This window comes from Symphalangus syndactylus, chromosome 24 (assembly GCF_028878055.3).
Source record: "Symphalangus syndactylus isolate Jambi chromosome 24, NHGRI_mSymSyn1-v2.1_pri, whole genome shotgun sequence".
NCBI classification, from domain to species: domain Eukaryota; kingdom Metazoa; phylum Chordata; class Mammalia; order Primates; family Hylobatidae; genus Symphalangus; species Symphalangus syndactylus.
In genome coordinates, this window is record NC_072446.2 from 54,854,443 (window position 1) to 54,870,205 (window position 15,763).

Consider the following 15,763-nt stretch of genomic DNA (forward strand, 5'->3'; position numbering starts at 1 on the left):
ATTGCAGAAAAATTTGTGGCACTAAGAAGAAAGATAACTGCCCTTATTCTAAATCCCAATCTTCAATCCCAATCTTCAATCAGGTACTAAGATGGTCTGCACTTTGCCTGTAAGTCGTCTGGGGATCTGGGGAAACTCACCCACCACACTGTCTATCTTTTTTCAAAGGCATTGTCTTACTTACACGCCTCATGTGTCCTGAGCAAGGAGGAGGACACAGGTTTTTATCAGAGCCAACCTTAGAGGTGGAGAAAAAGGGGCAATTCACACGACCTGGGTTAGTAGCCATGTCTCTTGATTTTCAGGTCAGTACTTTCCCCTAAGAAATACAAATATGCTGGTAATAAGAGTTAAACTTTTAGTAGATAACCACTGGTCACATTATCCCACTGCCAGAGTGTATGTTTCTCTCATTTCCTACTGACAGGTGGCGATTTCCTTAGGTAGCTGGAGAGGAAACCTCGGTGGTGGTGGTGACCCACAGGTAGCTGACAATGACAGTAAATACTGGGTAGTGTCCAACCCAATTGTGGGAAATGCACATGAGAGTTTAAAATTAATATGAAGAGCAGAAGTGGACAAATGTTCATAGGTCATCATTAGCCAAGAGTGAAGTGTTAACAATCCAGTGAACAAGGTGGAAAAAATAACCTTCCTTGTGATTAACATGAAACAAGGTGAAGACACTCCGACAGGGAGAGTCACTAAAGCAGAGCATAGAAGGTCCGGGAGGAAGGCCCGGACGGAAGGTCTGGACGGAAGGTCTGGTCTTGCATGTTTGGCATTTCAGACACTTCAAGGCAACTGCCTTTAGTCCTGACGTCCTTGCAGAGTTCTTGCCTTCTTCCCTCCCTAGTACTGGCTGACCTCCTGGACCCATGGTCTACCCGAGGAGCTGGAGTAGCTGATTAGGGGGATTTAAGGAGTTCTAGTCCCCTTGGCCAAAGAACTTGGTGTCAAGTTAGCCTTGCATCCAGGACCTTTCTGTGGCGCAGTTATAGTGACCATGGGCTTTTCCTCTATTTCTAGAAACTAGTCCCTGGATTTCACTCCACTGTGATAACACTGTTGGGATGACTTGCTCAGTATTCCCATTTCTGCAGTCTAGGGGAAGGCATAGGGTCCTGCCCTTGAAGGCCAGGCCAAGGCTGGTTCCCGTCACTGCCCCCATCCCAACTGTCTACACAGACCACTGCACTGCACCTGCTTCTGGAATCTACTACAAACACCTTTCTAATGAGTCCTCGTATGCTTGACAAGAATACTGCCATTGCCAACAGTTCTGCGCTGAGCTCTCTTTTCCACGGTGAGGTAAATAATGTGGTGGGCATACTGCACTGCTAGTTTAATTTACTTTGTACCCAGATGCTCCTTGAGTTTATGAAGGAGTTACATCCAATAAACCCACAAGTTGAAAAAACTGTAAGTCAGAAATGTATTTAACACACCTAACCTACTGAACATCATAGTTTAGCTTTGCCTACCTTAAACTGCTCAGAACACTTACTAATGTAAGCCTACAGATGGGTAAAATCATTTAACACAAAGCCTATTTTATAATAAAATGTTGATTTTCACATGTAATTTATTGGATACTGTACTATTTGCAGTATGGTTTCCACTGAATGCCTAACACTTTCACACCACTGTAAAATCAAAAAATCGTAAGTTGAACCATTGGAAGTCAGGAACTATCTGTACTTTATCCCATTTATCTTCACTACTCAATACTTATCTCCAGGATTTGTTACTTTTTTGATATAAATGTTTATAAAAGAACTTATCTGGGGGTGGAGCCAAGATGGCCGAATAGGAACAGCTCTGGTCTCCAGCTCCCAGCCCCAGCGACACAGAAGAGGGGTGATTTCTGCATTTCTGCTTGAGGTACCGGTTTCATCTCACTAGGGAGTGCCTAACAGTGGGTTCAGGACAGTCGGTGAAGCGCACTGTGCGCAAGCCGAAGCAGGGCGAGGCATTGCCTCACCCGGGAAGCGCAAGGGGTCAGGGAGTTCCCTTTCCTAGTCAAAGAAAGGGGAAACAGACGGCACCTGGAATATCGGGTCAGTCCCGTCTTAATACTGCGCTTTTCCAACGGGCCTGGAAAAAGGCACACTGGGAGATTGTGTCCCGCACCTGGCTCGGAGGGTCCTATGCCCACAGAGTCTTGCTGATTGCTAGCACAGCAGTCTGAGATCAAGCTGCAAGGCGGCAACGAGGCTGGGGGAGGGGCGCCTGCCATTGCCCAGGCTTGCTTAGGTAAACAAAGCAGCCAGGAAGCTCGAACTGGGTGGAGCCCACCACAGCTCAAGGAGGCCTGCCTGCCTCTGTAGGCTCCACCTCTGGGGGCAGGGCACAGACAACCAAAAACTCAGCGAGAACCTCCACAGCCTTAAATGTCCCTGTCTGACTGACAGCTTTGAAGAGAGTAGTGGTTCTCCCAGCACGCAGCTGGAGATCTGAGAACGGACAGACTGCCTCCTAAAGTGGGTCCCTCACCCCTGAGCAGCCTAACTGGGAGGCACCCCCCCAGTAGGGACAGACTGATACCTCATTCAACCGGGTACTCCTCTGAGACAAAACTTTCAGAGGAACTATCAGACAGCTGAATTTGTGGTCTCACGAAAATCCGCTGTTCTGCAGCCACCGGTGCTGACACCCAGCCAAACAGGGTCTGGAGTGGACCTCTAGTAAACTCCAACAGACCTGCAGCTGAGGGTCTTGTCTGGTAGAAGGAAAATTAACAAACAGAAAGGACATCCACACCAAAAACCCATCTGTACATCATCATCATCGAAGACAAAAAGTAGACAAAACCACAAAGATGGGGAAAAAACAGACCAAAAAAACTGGAAACTCTAAAAAACAGAGCACCTCTCCTCCTCCAAAGGAACGCAGTTCCTCACCAGCAATGGAACAAAGCTGGATGGAGGATGACTTTGATGAGTTGAGAGAAGAAGGCTTCAGACGATCAAACTACTCTGAGCTACGAGAGGAAATTCAAAACAATAGCAAAGAAGTTAAAAACTTTGAAAAAAAATTAGAAGAATGGATAACTAGAATAACCAATGGAGAGAAGGGCTTAAAGGAGATGATGGAGCTGAAAGCCAAGTTTCGAGAACTACGCGAAGAGTGCAGAAGCCTCAGTAGCAGATGCGATCAACTGGAAGAAAGGGTATCGCTGATAGAAGATGAAATGAATGAAATGAAGAGAGAAGGGAAGTTTAGAGAAAAAAGAATAAAAAGAAATGAACAAAGCCTCCAAGAAATTTGGGACTATGTGAAAAGACCAAACCTATGTCTGATTGGTGTACCTGAAAATGATGGGGAGAATGGAACCAAGTTGGAAAACACTCTGCAAGATATTATCCAGGAGAACTTCCCCAATCTAGCAAGGCAGGCCAGCATTCAGATTCAGGAAATACAGAGAACGCCACAAAGATACTCCTCGAGAAGGGCAACTCCAAGACACATAATTGTCAGATTCACCAAAGTTGAAATGAAGGAAAAAATGTTAAGGGCAGCCAGAGAGAAAGGTCGGGTTACCCACAAAGGGAAGCCCATCAGACTAACAGCTGATCTCTCAGCAGAAACTCTACAAGCCAGAAGAGAGTGGGGACCGATATTCAACATTCTTAAAGAAAAGAATTTTCAACCCAGAATTTCCTATCCCGCCAAACTAAGCTTCATAAGTGAAGGAGAAATAAAATACTTTACAGACAAGCAAACGCTGAGTGATTTTGTCACCACCAGGCCTGCCCTAAAAGAGCTCCTGAAGGAAGCACTAAACATGGAAAGGAACAACCAGTACCAGCCCCTGCAAAAACATGCCAAATTGTAAAGACCATCGAGGCTAGGAAGAAACTATAGCAACTAACGAGCAAAATAACCAACTAACATCATAATGACAGGATCAGATTCACACATAACAATATTCACGTTAAATGTAAATGGGCTAAATGCTCCAATCAAAAGACACAGACTGGCAAACTGGATAAGGAGTCAGGACCCATCAGTGTGCTGTATTCAGGAAACCCATCTCACGTGCAGAGACACACATAGACTCAAAATAAAGGGATGGAGGAAGATCTATCAAGCAACTGGAAAACAAAAAAAGGCAGGGGTTGCAATCCTAGTCTCTGATAAAATAGACTTTAAACCAACAAAGATCAAAAGAGACAAAGAAGGCCATTACATAATGGTAAAGGGATCAATTCAACAAGAAGAGCTAACTATCCTAAATATATATGCACCCAACACAGGAGCACCCAGATTCATAAAGCAAGTCCTCAGTGACCTACAAAGGGACTTAAACTCCCACACAATAATAATGGGAGATTTTAACACCCCACTGTCAGCATTAGACAGATCAACGAGACAGAAAGTTAACAAGGATATCCAGGAATTGAACTCAGCTCTACATAAAGTGGACCTAATAGACATCTACAGAACTCTCCACCCCAAATCAACAGAATATACATTTTTTTCAGCACCACACCACACCTATTCCAAAATTGACCACATAGTTGGAAGTAAAGCTCTTCTCAGCAAATGTAAAAGAACAGAGATTATAACAAACTGTCTCTCAGACCACAGTGCAATCAAACTAGAACTCAGGATTAAGAAACTCAGTCAAAACCGCTCAACTACATGGAAACTGAACAACCTGCTCCTGAATGACTATTGGGTACATAATGAAATGAAGGCAGAAATAAAGATGTTCTTTGAAACCAACGAGAACAAAGACACAACATACCAGAATCTCTGGGACACGTTCAAAGCAGTGTGTAGAGGGAAATTTATAGCACTAAATGCCCACAAGAGAAAGCAGGAAAGATCCAAAATTGACACCCTAACATCACAATTAAAAGAACTAGAAAAGCAAGAGCAAACACATTCAAAAGCTAGCAGAAGGCTAGAAATAACTAAAATCAGAGCAGAACTGAAGGAAATAGAGACACAAAAAACCGTTCAAAAAATTAATGAATCCAGGAGCTGGTTTCTTGAAAAGATCAACAAAATTGATGGACCGCTAGCAAGACTAATAAAGAAGAAAAGAGAGAAGAATCAAATAGATGCAATAAAAAACGAAAAAGGGGATATCACCACCGATCCCACAGAAATACAATCTACCATCAGAGAATACTACAAACACCTCTATGCAAATAAATTAGAAAATCTAGAAGAAATGGATACATTCCTGGACAAATACACCCTCCCAAGACTAAACCAGGAAGAAGTTGAATCTCTGAATAGACCAATAACAGACTCTGAAATTGTGGCAATAATCAATAGCTTACCAACCAAAAAGAGTCCAGGACCTGATGGATTCACAGCTGAATTCTACCAGAGGTACAAGGAGGAACTGGTACCATTCCTTCTGAAACTATTCCAATCGATAGAAAAAGAGGGAATCCTCCCTAACACATTTTACGAAGCCAGCATCGTCCTGATACCAAAACCTGGCAGAGACATAACCAAAAAAGAGAATTTCAGACCAATATCCTTGATGAACATTGATGCAAAAATCCTCAATAAAATACTGGCAAACCGAATCCAGCAGCACATCAAAAAGCTTATCCACCATGATCAAGTGGGCTTCATCCCTGGGATGCAAGGCTGGTTCAACATACGCAAATCAATAAATGTAATCCAGCATATAAACAGAACCAAAGACAAAAACCACATGATTATCTCAATAGATGCAGAAAAGGCCTTTGACAAAATTCAACAACACTTCATGCTAAAAACTCTCAATAAATTAGGTATTGATGGGACGTATCTCAAAATAATAAGAGCTATCTACAACAAACCCACAGCCAATATCATACTGAATGGGCAAAAACTGGAAGCATTCCCTCTGAAAACTGGCACAAGACAGGGATGCCCTCTCTCACCGCTACTATTCAACATAGTGCTGGAAGTTCTGGCCAGAGCAATCAGGCAGGAGAAGGAAATAAAGGGTATTCAATTAGGAAAAGAGGAAGTCAAATTGTCCCTGTTTGCAGATGACATGATTGTATATCTAGAAAACCCCATTGTCTCAGCCCAAAATCTCCTTAAGCTGATTAGCAACTTCAGCAAAGTCTCAGGATACAAAATTAATGTACAAAAATCACAAGCATTCTTGTACACCAATAACAGACAAACAGAGAGCCAAATCATGAGTGAACTCCCATTCACAATTGCTTCAAAGAGAATCAAATACCTAGGAATCCAACTTACAAGGGATGTGAAGGACCTCTTCAAGGAGAACTACAAACCACTGCTCAATGAAATAAAAGAGGATACAAACAAATGGAAGAACATTCCATGCTCATGGGTTGGAAGAATCAATATCGTGAAAATGGCCATACTGCCCAAGGTAATTTATAGATTCAATGCCATCCCCATCAAGCTACCAATGACTTTCTTCACAGAATTGGAAAAAACTACTTTAAAGTTCATATGGAACCAAAAAAGAGCCCGCATCACCAAGTCAATCCTAAGCCAAAAGAACAAAGCTGGAGGCATCACGCTACCTGACTTTAAACTGTACTACAAGGCTACAGTAACCAAAACAGCATGGTACTGGTACCACAACAGAGACATAGATCAATGGAACAGAACAGAGCCCTCAGAAATGATGCCGCATAGCTACAACTATCTGATCTTTGACAAACCTGACAAAAACAAGAAATGGGGAAAGGATTCCCTATTTAATAAATGGTGCTGGGAAAACTGGCTAGCCATATGTAGAAAGCTGCAACTGGATCCCTTCCTTACACCTTATACAAAAATTAATTCAAGATGGATTAAAGACTTATATGTTAGACCTAAAACCATTAAAATCCTACAAGAAAACCTAGGCAATACCATTCAGGACATAGGCGTGGGCAAGGACTTCATGTCTAAAACACCAAAAGCAATGGCAACAAAAGCCAAAATCGACAAATGGGATCTCATTAAACTAAAGAGCTTCTGCACAGCAAAAGAAACTATCATCAGAGTGAACAGGCAACCTACACGATGGGAGAAAATTTTTGCAACCGACTCATCTGACAAAGGGCTAATATCCAGAATCTACAATGAACTCAAACAAATTTACAAGAAAAAAAACAAACAACCCCATCAAAAAGTGGGCAGAGGACATGAACAGACACTTCTCAAAAGAAGACATTTATGCAGCCAAAAAACACATGAAGAAATGCTCATCATCACTGGCCATCAGAGAAATGCAAATCAAAACCACAGTGAGATACCATCTCACACCAGTTAGAATGGCCATCATTAAAAAAGCAGGAAACAACAGGTGCTGGAGAGGATGTGGAGAAAAAGGAACACTTTTACACTGTTGGTGGGACTGCAAACTACTTCAACCATTGTGGAAGTCAGTGTGGCGATTCCTCAGGGATCTAGAACTAGAAATACCATTTGACCCAGCCATCCCATTACTGGGTATATACCCAAAGGACTATAAATCATGCTGCTATAAAGACACATGCACACGTATGTTTATTGCGGCACTATTCACAATAGCAAAGAGTTGGAACCAACCCAAATGTCCAACAACGATAGACTGGATTAAGAAAATGTGGCACATATACACCATGGAATACTATGCAGCCATAAAAAATGATGAGTTTGTGTCCTTTGTAGGGACATGGATGAAACTGGAAACCATCATTCTCAGTAAACTATCGCAAGGACAAAAAACCAAACACCGCATGTTCTCACTCATAGGTGGGAACTGAACAATGAGAACTCATGGACACAGGAAGGGGAACATCACGCTCCGAGGACTGTTGTGAGGTGGGGGGAGGGGGGGAGGGACAGCATTAGGAGATACACCTAATGCTAAATGACGAGTTAATGGGTGCAGGAAATCAACATGGCACATGGATACATATGTAACAAACCTGCACATTGTGCACATGTACCCTAAAATCCTAAAGTATAATAAAAAAACAACAACAAAAAAAACAAACAAACAAACAAAAAAAAAAGAACTTATCTTTAAAGATAATTCCACAGATAATTTCTCAAAGATGATAAGCAGGGATGAAGACAAAAGTTAGCCTCAGACAAGGATAGACAAGAATAGGTCATAGATTTCTAGTCAAAAACAACTTCTTTTTGAGACAGAGTCTCACTCTCTTGCCCAGGCTGGAGTGCAGTGGCGGGATCTTGGCTCACTGCAACCTCCACCTCCCAGGTCCAAGTGATTCTCATGCCTCAGCCTCCCAAGTAGCTGGGATTACAGGTGTGTGTCACCACCCCGGCCTAATTTTTGTATTTTTAGTAGAGACGGGTTTCACCATGTTGGCCAGGCTGGTCTTGAACTCCTGTCCTCAGGTGATCTGCGTTCCTTGGCCTCCCAAAGTGCTGGGATTATAGGCATGAGCCACCGTGCCTGGCAAAAACAACTTCTGCAGTCAGGAAAACATCTGTAATACATTCTCAAGATGTACTGTTTGCAGATGTTCCAGAAAAGTGTATTTCTAAGGAAACCTCCAATCTGAAGGAGTTTGCAGTCTGAGACTGATGACACTAACACAGAGAGAAGCTCAGAGAACAGTTAACAGGTTGCTTTATTACATCTCATGCTGGGACTAAATGGGTTCTGCAAATTGGAGCTAATTCTCTGAAAAAAAATGTCATTAGATAACAATTTTACCACAGGCTTTCTGACAGTGCTTATGAATGAACTATGCATGGGTTTCAACTTACCTGTTATTAATAAAGGCTCTCTTTTTGGAGCCCAGAAGAGAAAACTAGAGATTGTTCCGTTGGTCTCAGCTGTCTGAAGGCTAAGTCAGTACCAATAAACCACCCCCTCACTTTTCAGCCTTCCCAGGAGCCAGGAGAAAGGGCTTGGAAATTAAACACCAGGGCACAAACTATTTGTGGAATGACTGATGTTGACACCTCCATATTTCAGACATTATGGCAGATAAATCGTTCTATGAATTACACCTACAGTACTATTCCTTTAATTATTAGCCCAGTTCTACTAGAATTTTCCTCCATGTTCAGTTTAAATATTAATCTTGCTCTATCTAGAACCCCAAGAATCATCTAGGCTGACTCTTAAATTATATCCAAAAACTTACGGTTGTGATATTCAAATGTATAAACAGACAGATGTAAGATATTAATAGAAAAGACATTGTATCCAAAACACCATTAAGAAAATTAAAAGACAAAAATTAAACTGCTAAAAAGATTGCAACAAAATGTCCAAATTTATATTTAAAAAGTTTTTGCAAGTCAATAAGAAAAAATATTACTAACCTAATAGAAAAATGGGCAAAGAACATGAGCTGGCAGATTATGAAAAAAGAAATACAAATAGCTAATAAATAGGTAGAGAAAAGTTTGACCTCAATTGTAATAAAAAGGTTAAATGAAACAAAAAAAAATTGGATGTCATTTTCATCTCTCAAATTGGTGCCCCTAATAAAAAAAGTTGATAGTATCTAGTTTCATAAAGAACTCAGAGAAATATTATTTTCATCCATTACTGGTAACTCTGATGACCCTTCCAGAGTGAGATCTGGCCATGCATAGCAAAAGCCTGAAAGATATACCCACCTTTTGACCTAGTAATTCTACATCTAGGAATTCATTCTAAGAAAATATTATAGATATTTGTAAAATCTGAATTGCACAGATATTCTTTGGAACTTTTTTACTGGAGGAAAAATTAGAAACAAATGTTGAACAACAGTAAATGACTGAAGTGACAGTGGACAGGGGACCTCTGTAAAGCCATTTGAAATGATGTAAATAGAACATGTAATGGTATGAAAGAGTTCACTTTGCAGCAAATGGGGGTAAAAAAAACAAGGTTATGTATTTATGTATACAAATAATGCAACCTATGTTTTTCAATATATTAATTATTATTATTATTATTATTAAAGACAGAGTCTCGCTCTGTCACCCAGGCTGGAGTGCAGTGGCACGATCTCAGCTCACTGCACCCTCTGCCTCCCAGGTTCAAGCAATTCTTTTGCCTAAGCCTCCCAAGTAGCTGGGATTACAGGTGTGTGCCATTACACCTGGCTAGTTTTTCTATTTTTAGTAAAGACGGGGTTTTACCACATTGGCCAGACTGGTCTTGAACTACTGACCTCAGGTGATCCACCAACCTCGGCCTCCCATATCAATATATTAAGTATTTAAAAAACATACACCATAATGTTAACACGGTTATATATAAATAGTAGAATAGTAAGATAATGGCCAGTTTTCTTTTTGTTTATCTTACTATTTCAAGATTTTTAATGCTTGTTTTTAAAAGAAAATATATGCTAGCTCTAAAGAAATTCAATTTCTGCTATCAGTGGTGCCAATACAAAGAGAAAATGAATGTAAATGCATCTGATAAAATTAAATTCCCTTCTATATGCAAACCAGTGCTACTAATACAGACACAGAAAAGCAAGATAATTAAAAATAATGGATGTGGACAGCAGATGATATTTTCCCTTAATATGCAGATTTAACTGACTCTTCCTCAGGGTTCAAGAATATTCCTCTTGGACACTGAAGTAATTTCTTGGTGTTTAAAGAGAAATGCAAGCATCAACACTTAAGTTCTACGTTAAAGGGAATGAAGGGATTTTACCTGTGTAGCAATTTTTTTTTAAATGGGAAGATATTCATATGACCCAGCAAATGAGCATTCAGGAGATAAGAACAAGAAAACAGTCCAGCATTTGGGGAAAGCATCTTCCTGGTGAATAAAACTGGTCTGTGTGTATAGTGGGGGCAGGACCCGATCTACTCTATGAGTATCACCAGCAAATTGCTCGGCTGTGACAAAAGTTCTCCAGGGCAGAAACAGATATCACTTGGGAGAAAAGTAATATTAAGGCATCTTGTATTTTAATGAAGCACCCAACTCATTTTTTTTTCCACAAAAAGTAATTACAAATTTTTCTGATTTAAAAGCAGGCAGCTCAATTATGTAATTGCCTAATAGGTTATGTGGGCACTGCAGACCTTATCTGGTCTCCAGGGAACGTAATCTGAGTTTCTGTGGCTTTGATGATGTATTTACTCAAGAGAAGGGATTGACTCGGGCTGACAGCACAGGGACCCACAGGTAAACATCATTTACATGCGGCTTTTTAATTAGCCATTTACCCAAGAGATCAAAGTAAATATTTCTGAGCTTCATTAGACTCTTAACCAAGTAGTTTCTAGTAGAGCTTTTCTAAATTTTGAAAATCACTTACTTTTAAGATTTTATCTAAAGAGAAAGATTTAACCCGTAGTATTTACTAAATGTGTAAATGGTTTCAATACACAGAAACAACTGAAAGACACTTTATTTTACTAATCGGAAAAGGATGACATGTAAACCAAAACAGTTCTAGGACTCACAAAAGCATTTTGTCCTTCAGTTCACAAGGCTTGCCCTGCCTGCATCATTTTGGTAATATTGTTCTTTGGGGCTGTGCATTTCTTCAGTCACAACCTAACTGGATGAGAAATTACCTGTTTACTTCCTTTTTTTTTTTTTTTGAGATGGAGTCTCACTCTGTCACCCAGGCTGGAGTGCAGTGGCACAATCTCGGCTCACTGCAAGCTCCGCCTCCCGGGTTCAGGCCATTCTCCTGCCTCAGCCTCCCAAGTAGCTGGGACTACAGGCATCCGCCACCACACCTGGCTAATTTTTTGTATTTTTGGTAGAGATGGGGTTTCACCGTGTTAGCGAAGATAGTCTCGATCTCCTGACCTTGTGATCTGCCCGCCTCGGCCTCCCAAAGTGCTGGGATTACAGGCGTGAGCCACCGCGTCTGGCCTACTTCCATTTTTAAGGATAGATTTTGCCATTAATCTATTGGTAATTTTTACGATTATCACTAAAATGAGATCAGAATGATTTAAAAAGGAACAAAGATCTATTAGGGGAAGCAGAATGTAATTTGATTCACTAGATATTAGTTGGACAGCACCCCCTCCCATTACTGGAAAAATTGAGTAGATTGGTTGTTTGGGACTTGGACCATGTTTTCTAATATAAACAATATCATTAAAAAAATATTAGATAGCAAAGGACAGTCGATCAACACTTATTTCACCCTTAAAATGCCTGAGATGTGATGTACTTGCAGTGAACAAGCATGGGAAATAATGTTGTTACAAGACAGTGCTAACTCAAAGGGACAATAAAACCCAAACAGTATCTTTCTCAAGATCTATGTTCATCGGCTGGGTGTGGTGGCTCACATCTGCAATCCCAGCACTTTGGGAGGCTGATGGGGGGGCGGATCACCCGAGGTCAGGAGTTCGAGACCAGCCTGGCCAACACCGTGAAACCCTGTCTCTACTAAAAATACAAAAAAATCAGCCGGGCACGGTGGCACATGCCTGTAGTCCCAGCTACTTGGGAGGCTGAGGCAGGAGAATCACTTGAACCCAGGAGGCAGTGAGCCTCGGTTGCAGTGAGCCGAGATTGCACCACTGCACTCCAGCCTGGGCAACAGAACGAGACTCCATCTCGAAAAAACAAACAAACAAAAAAGATCTACGTTCATCAGCAAAGAAGGAATGGATCTAGGTTATCTTTGAAAAGGGGCATGAAATCTGTGAGAGGCATATACGGGGCTGTATCTATGTTTGTAATAATTTATTTCTTCCCCCTAAGGGAAAGGGGGAGGGAAGGAAGTTTGAGGAGAAGAGGGAGAAGACAGAAAGAGCAGAAGAGAGAGAAGGTGGGTGAAGTGGGGGGAGGAAAGAAGGAGGGGAAGGGAGGGGGGTACGAAGATGGGAGAAAGAAGGAAGATGAGGAGGAGGGGGTCTGAAACAAATACGGTGCAATGGTAACAACACATGTGAATTTGGGTTGTGGGCATGGGATCAGTGGGTCCGTCCTATCACTGAATATATGTACGTTTGAAATGCTATAAAAAAAAAAAGTCCTGCTACTCTCTTAATTAGAGCGGCAAGGAAAGAGGGGTCTGAGGAGGACTAAAGGTGCTCTGGAAGGCTGGAGGGGCAATGCCAGAGGCTCTGGATGGCACAGCCACTTGGGCCTGTGACTTCAAGTCAGAGGCAAGGCTTGACTCCAGAAGGTGCAGATATATAATCCTTGAACTATGAGCATGATAATAATAATTTTAAAAACACCTTAAAAAGAATCAAAGCCAGAAAATCCTATATTATATATAAAGATGAAAAAACATGCTTTGAAACAAGACACATTCCCAAGATGTTCAACCTAGGAGAAGAAAGGCTGTTTCCCTGAATGTGGCTTTTCTAGGGAATGAGGAAGGAATATGCCAATGGATGTGCTCCGAACTTGGGCTTCTGGTTCCTCCCCTCGTGATTTCCTTGGGAACTTACTCCATCCGTTTCCATGTTCTGTTTAACATCTTCGAATTCTCTCTTGGCACCAGCTCCCAATCAGGCCCCTCCTTCCTCTTGCCTGAACCACTGCAGGGCTCCTTCCTTCAATGTCTCAGTCCCAAACCAAACATCAAATTCCCTAAGGCACTGCAGAAATCCTATCACAGCTCTGTTCAAAAAGCTCCAGAGGCTTTTCAAAAGCTACGAAAACTAAACACATTCTCCCTGGCCTGGCGTCGGATGCTGCACACCATGGCCAGCAACTACTTCTTGTGCTCCTTCTCACCATCCCCAGACTTAAGCCCACGCTTCAGCCTCAGGATGGCTCTGTTGCCTGAATATGTGTTGGGTTTCCCAGTGTGCTCTTTGGCTCATAGCAGCCATTTCTTGCTGCCTCTGCCCCCTCCCCCAACTCGTACCATCAAAAGTCTGTCTTTTAAAGATCACCTCTCATGCCCCTGTACTCCCTCCATCATGTCCTCTGCCTTCCTTGCTTCTCCAGGAGTCTTGGCTTGGCTCTGTTTCCTGAAAGCCCACATTTTTGACATTTTCTTATTACATGCATCCTATGATGTCACACCCCAGAAGGAGAGGGTCACATTTTATTTGTCTCTTTCCCTCCAACGGATCTGGGCTGATATCTGTGTACCGTAATAGATCGACAGGCATTTGCTGAATTGACATGAATGACTATGAAGTATTTCTAAAGTACGGAGTGGAGACAGAAAAACCAGTGTTATAAGATGCTTCGAAATTTCTTGGAAAACGAATTCCTACATAAAACATTATGCAAAAGGCCTGAGGTCAGAAAGTTAAAAACCAACCAATCACAAAACCTCACTTACTACTTTTCTTATCGTTATTTTTTTCAAATACATAACATTTCCTCAAATGAATAATTTGCACATCTTAATAATTTTTTTTTTTGAGATGGTGTCTTGCTCTGTCGCCAGGCTGGAGTGCAGTGGTGTGATCTCGGCTCACTGCAACCTCTGCATCCTGGGTTCAAGCAATTCTCCTGCCTCAGCCTCCCAAGTTGCTGGGACTACAGGTGCACACCACCACATCCAGCTAATTTTTGTACTTTTAGTAGAGGCGGGGTTTCATCATGTTGGCCAGAATGGTCTCAATCTCTTGACCTCGCGATCTGCCCGCCTCAGCATCCCAAAGTGCTGGGATTACAGGCGTGAGAGACGGCACCTGGCCAAAACTTTTTTTTTTTAAATAGAAATTACTAACCTTGCCCTGTGGTCCACATTTGTGATTGGGAAAACTTCAGACAGTTTAGCTACCTACCTCTTCTTTGACAGAATTATCATGTTTTTTCAAGGTGGCAACATGCTGACCCATCTGTGCCCTCGGTACGCCTGAGTCTGGTGCATGTCCAGGTCTATAAAACAGAAACAGGACACTCACTATAGATTTGTAATATTATAAGATTCCCATATTTTTAAAGGCCTCAATTACATTAGTAGAAGATGGTTTATCCAGAAGTCTGGAACTCAACATATTCTGGTCTAAGGGAGTTTTGAGTCCAAGTATCCTTTTTTTTAAACTTTTAAAAACTTTGGTTATTTCATTGCTAAATGAGTATTCTCAACTTTTGCTGCACACAGAACAACCTGGGGAGCTCTGCACAATCTGGGTGCCTGGGGCCACCTCTACAGAGTCCAGGAAAAAAGGTCTGGGGTGTGGCTTGGCCAGTAGGCTTTTAAAAAATTTTACTTTAAAATTTTAATCTATTTATTTATTTAGAGACTGGGTCATGAGACTGGCTTTCATCATGTTGCCCAGGCCGGTCATAAACTCCTGGGCTCAAATAATCCACCTGCCTCGGCCTCCTGAAGTGCTGAGATTATAGGCGTGAGCCACCATGCCTGGTTTGGTCAGTGGGATTTTTAAGGCTCACAGAGTGATTCTAAAGCACAACAATGGTTTTGAATCACTGCATAGATGGTCAGTCTCCCACATGTAGTGAAGAGAAAAAGATCGCATTTTCATCTCAACAGCAGATGTTTTGTTGTTGTTGTTTTGTTACACTCTTACCATGGTCTACTTACAGTTTTTTAAAAATTAAGATATTAGGAAAGAGTTAAAAAATAAGCCTATACTGCTGCTCAGGCTGTGGTATTTATATATTAAAAGGAACCAAAGTTCATTAAAGAAATGCCCTATTCAGGTCTGGGGCAGGAAACGCACAAGATGAACCTGAAACATCTTGTTGTACCAGAAAGTAAGGAAGATCTCAAAGTTGTATCAGAAGAACTGAAGGGCGGGAGGGGATATCTTGAGGAAGCTCCCACTGTCAAAGATGGGGCAATTTAAGCACCAAAAGGATACTGACTGCAATGGACTGAAACACAGGGAATACATGAAAATCCTTGAGTTGATCTAAAAATAAATAAATAAATAAAATTAAAAAATA

General features: G+C 41.5%; 1 protein-coding gene across 7 annotated transcripts in view; it reads right to left on the minus strand.

Moving 5' to 3' along the window:
- KIZ (kizuna centrosomal protein) overlaps positions 1-15,763 on the minus strand; it is a 121,648-nt gene that overhangs the window by 33,302 nt on the left and 72,583 nt on the right. For 6 of the 7 annotated variants that reach the window (XM_055265189.2, XM_055265192.2, XM_063634050.1 and 3 more), the window contains one exon: positions 14,635-14,728. In XM_055265189.2, coding sequence (XP_055121164.1) covers positions 14,635-14,728 — 94 coding nt within the window. The remainder of the gene's footprint in view (positions 1-14,634; positions 14,729-15,763) is intronic. The other variant, XM_055265191.2, reaches the window with a different exon arrangement.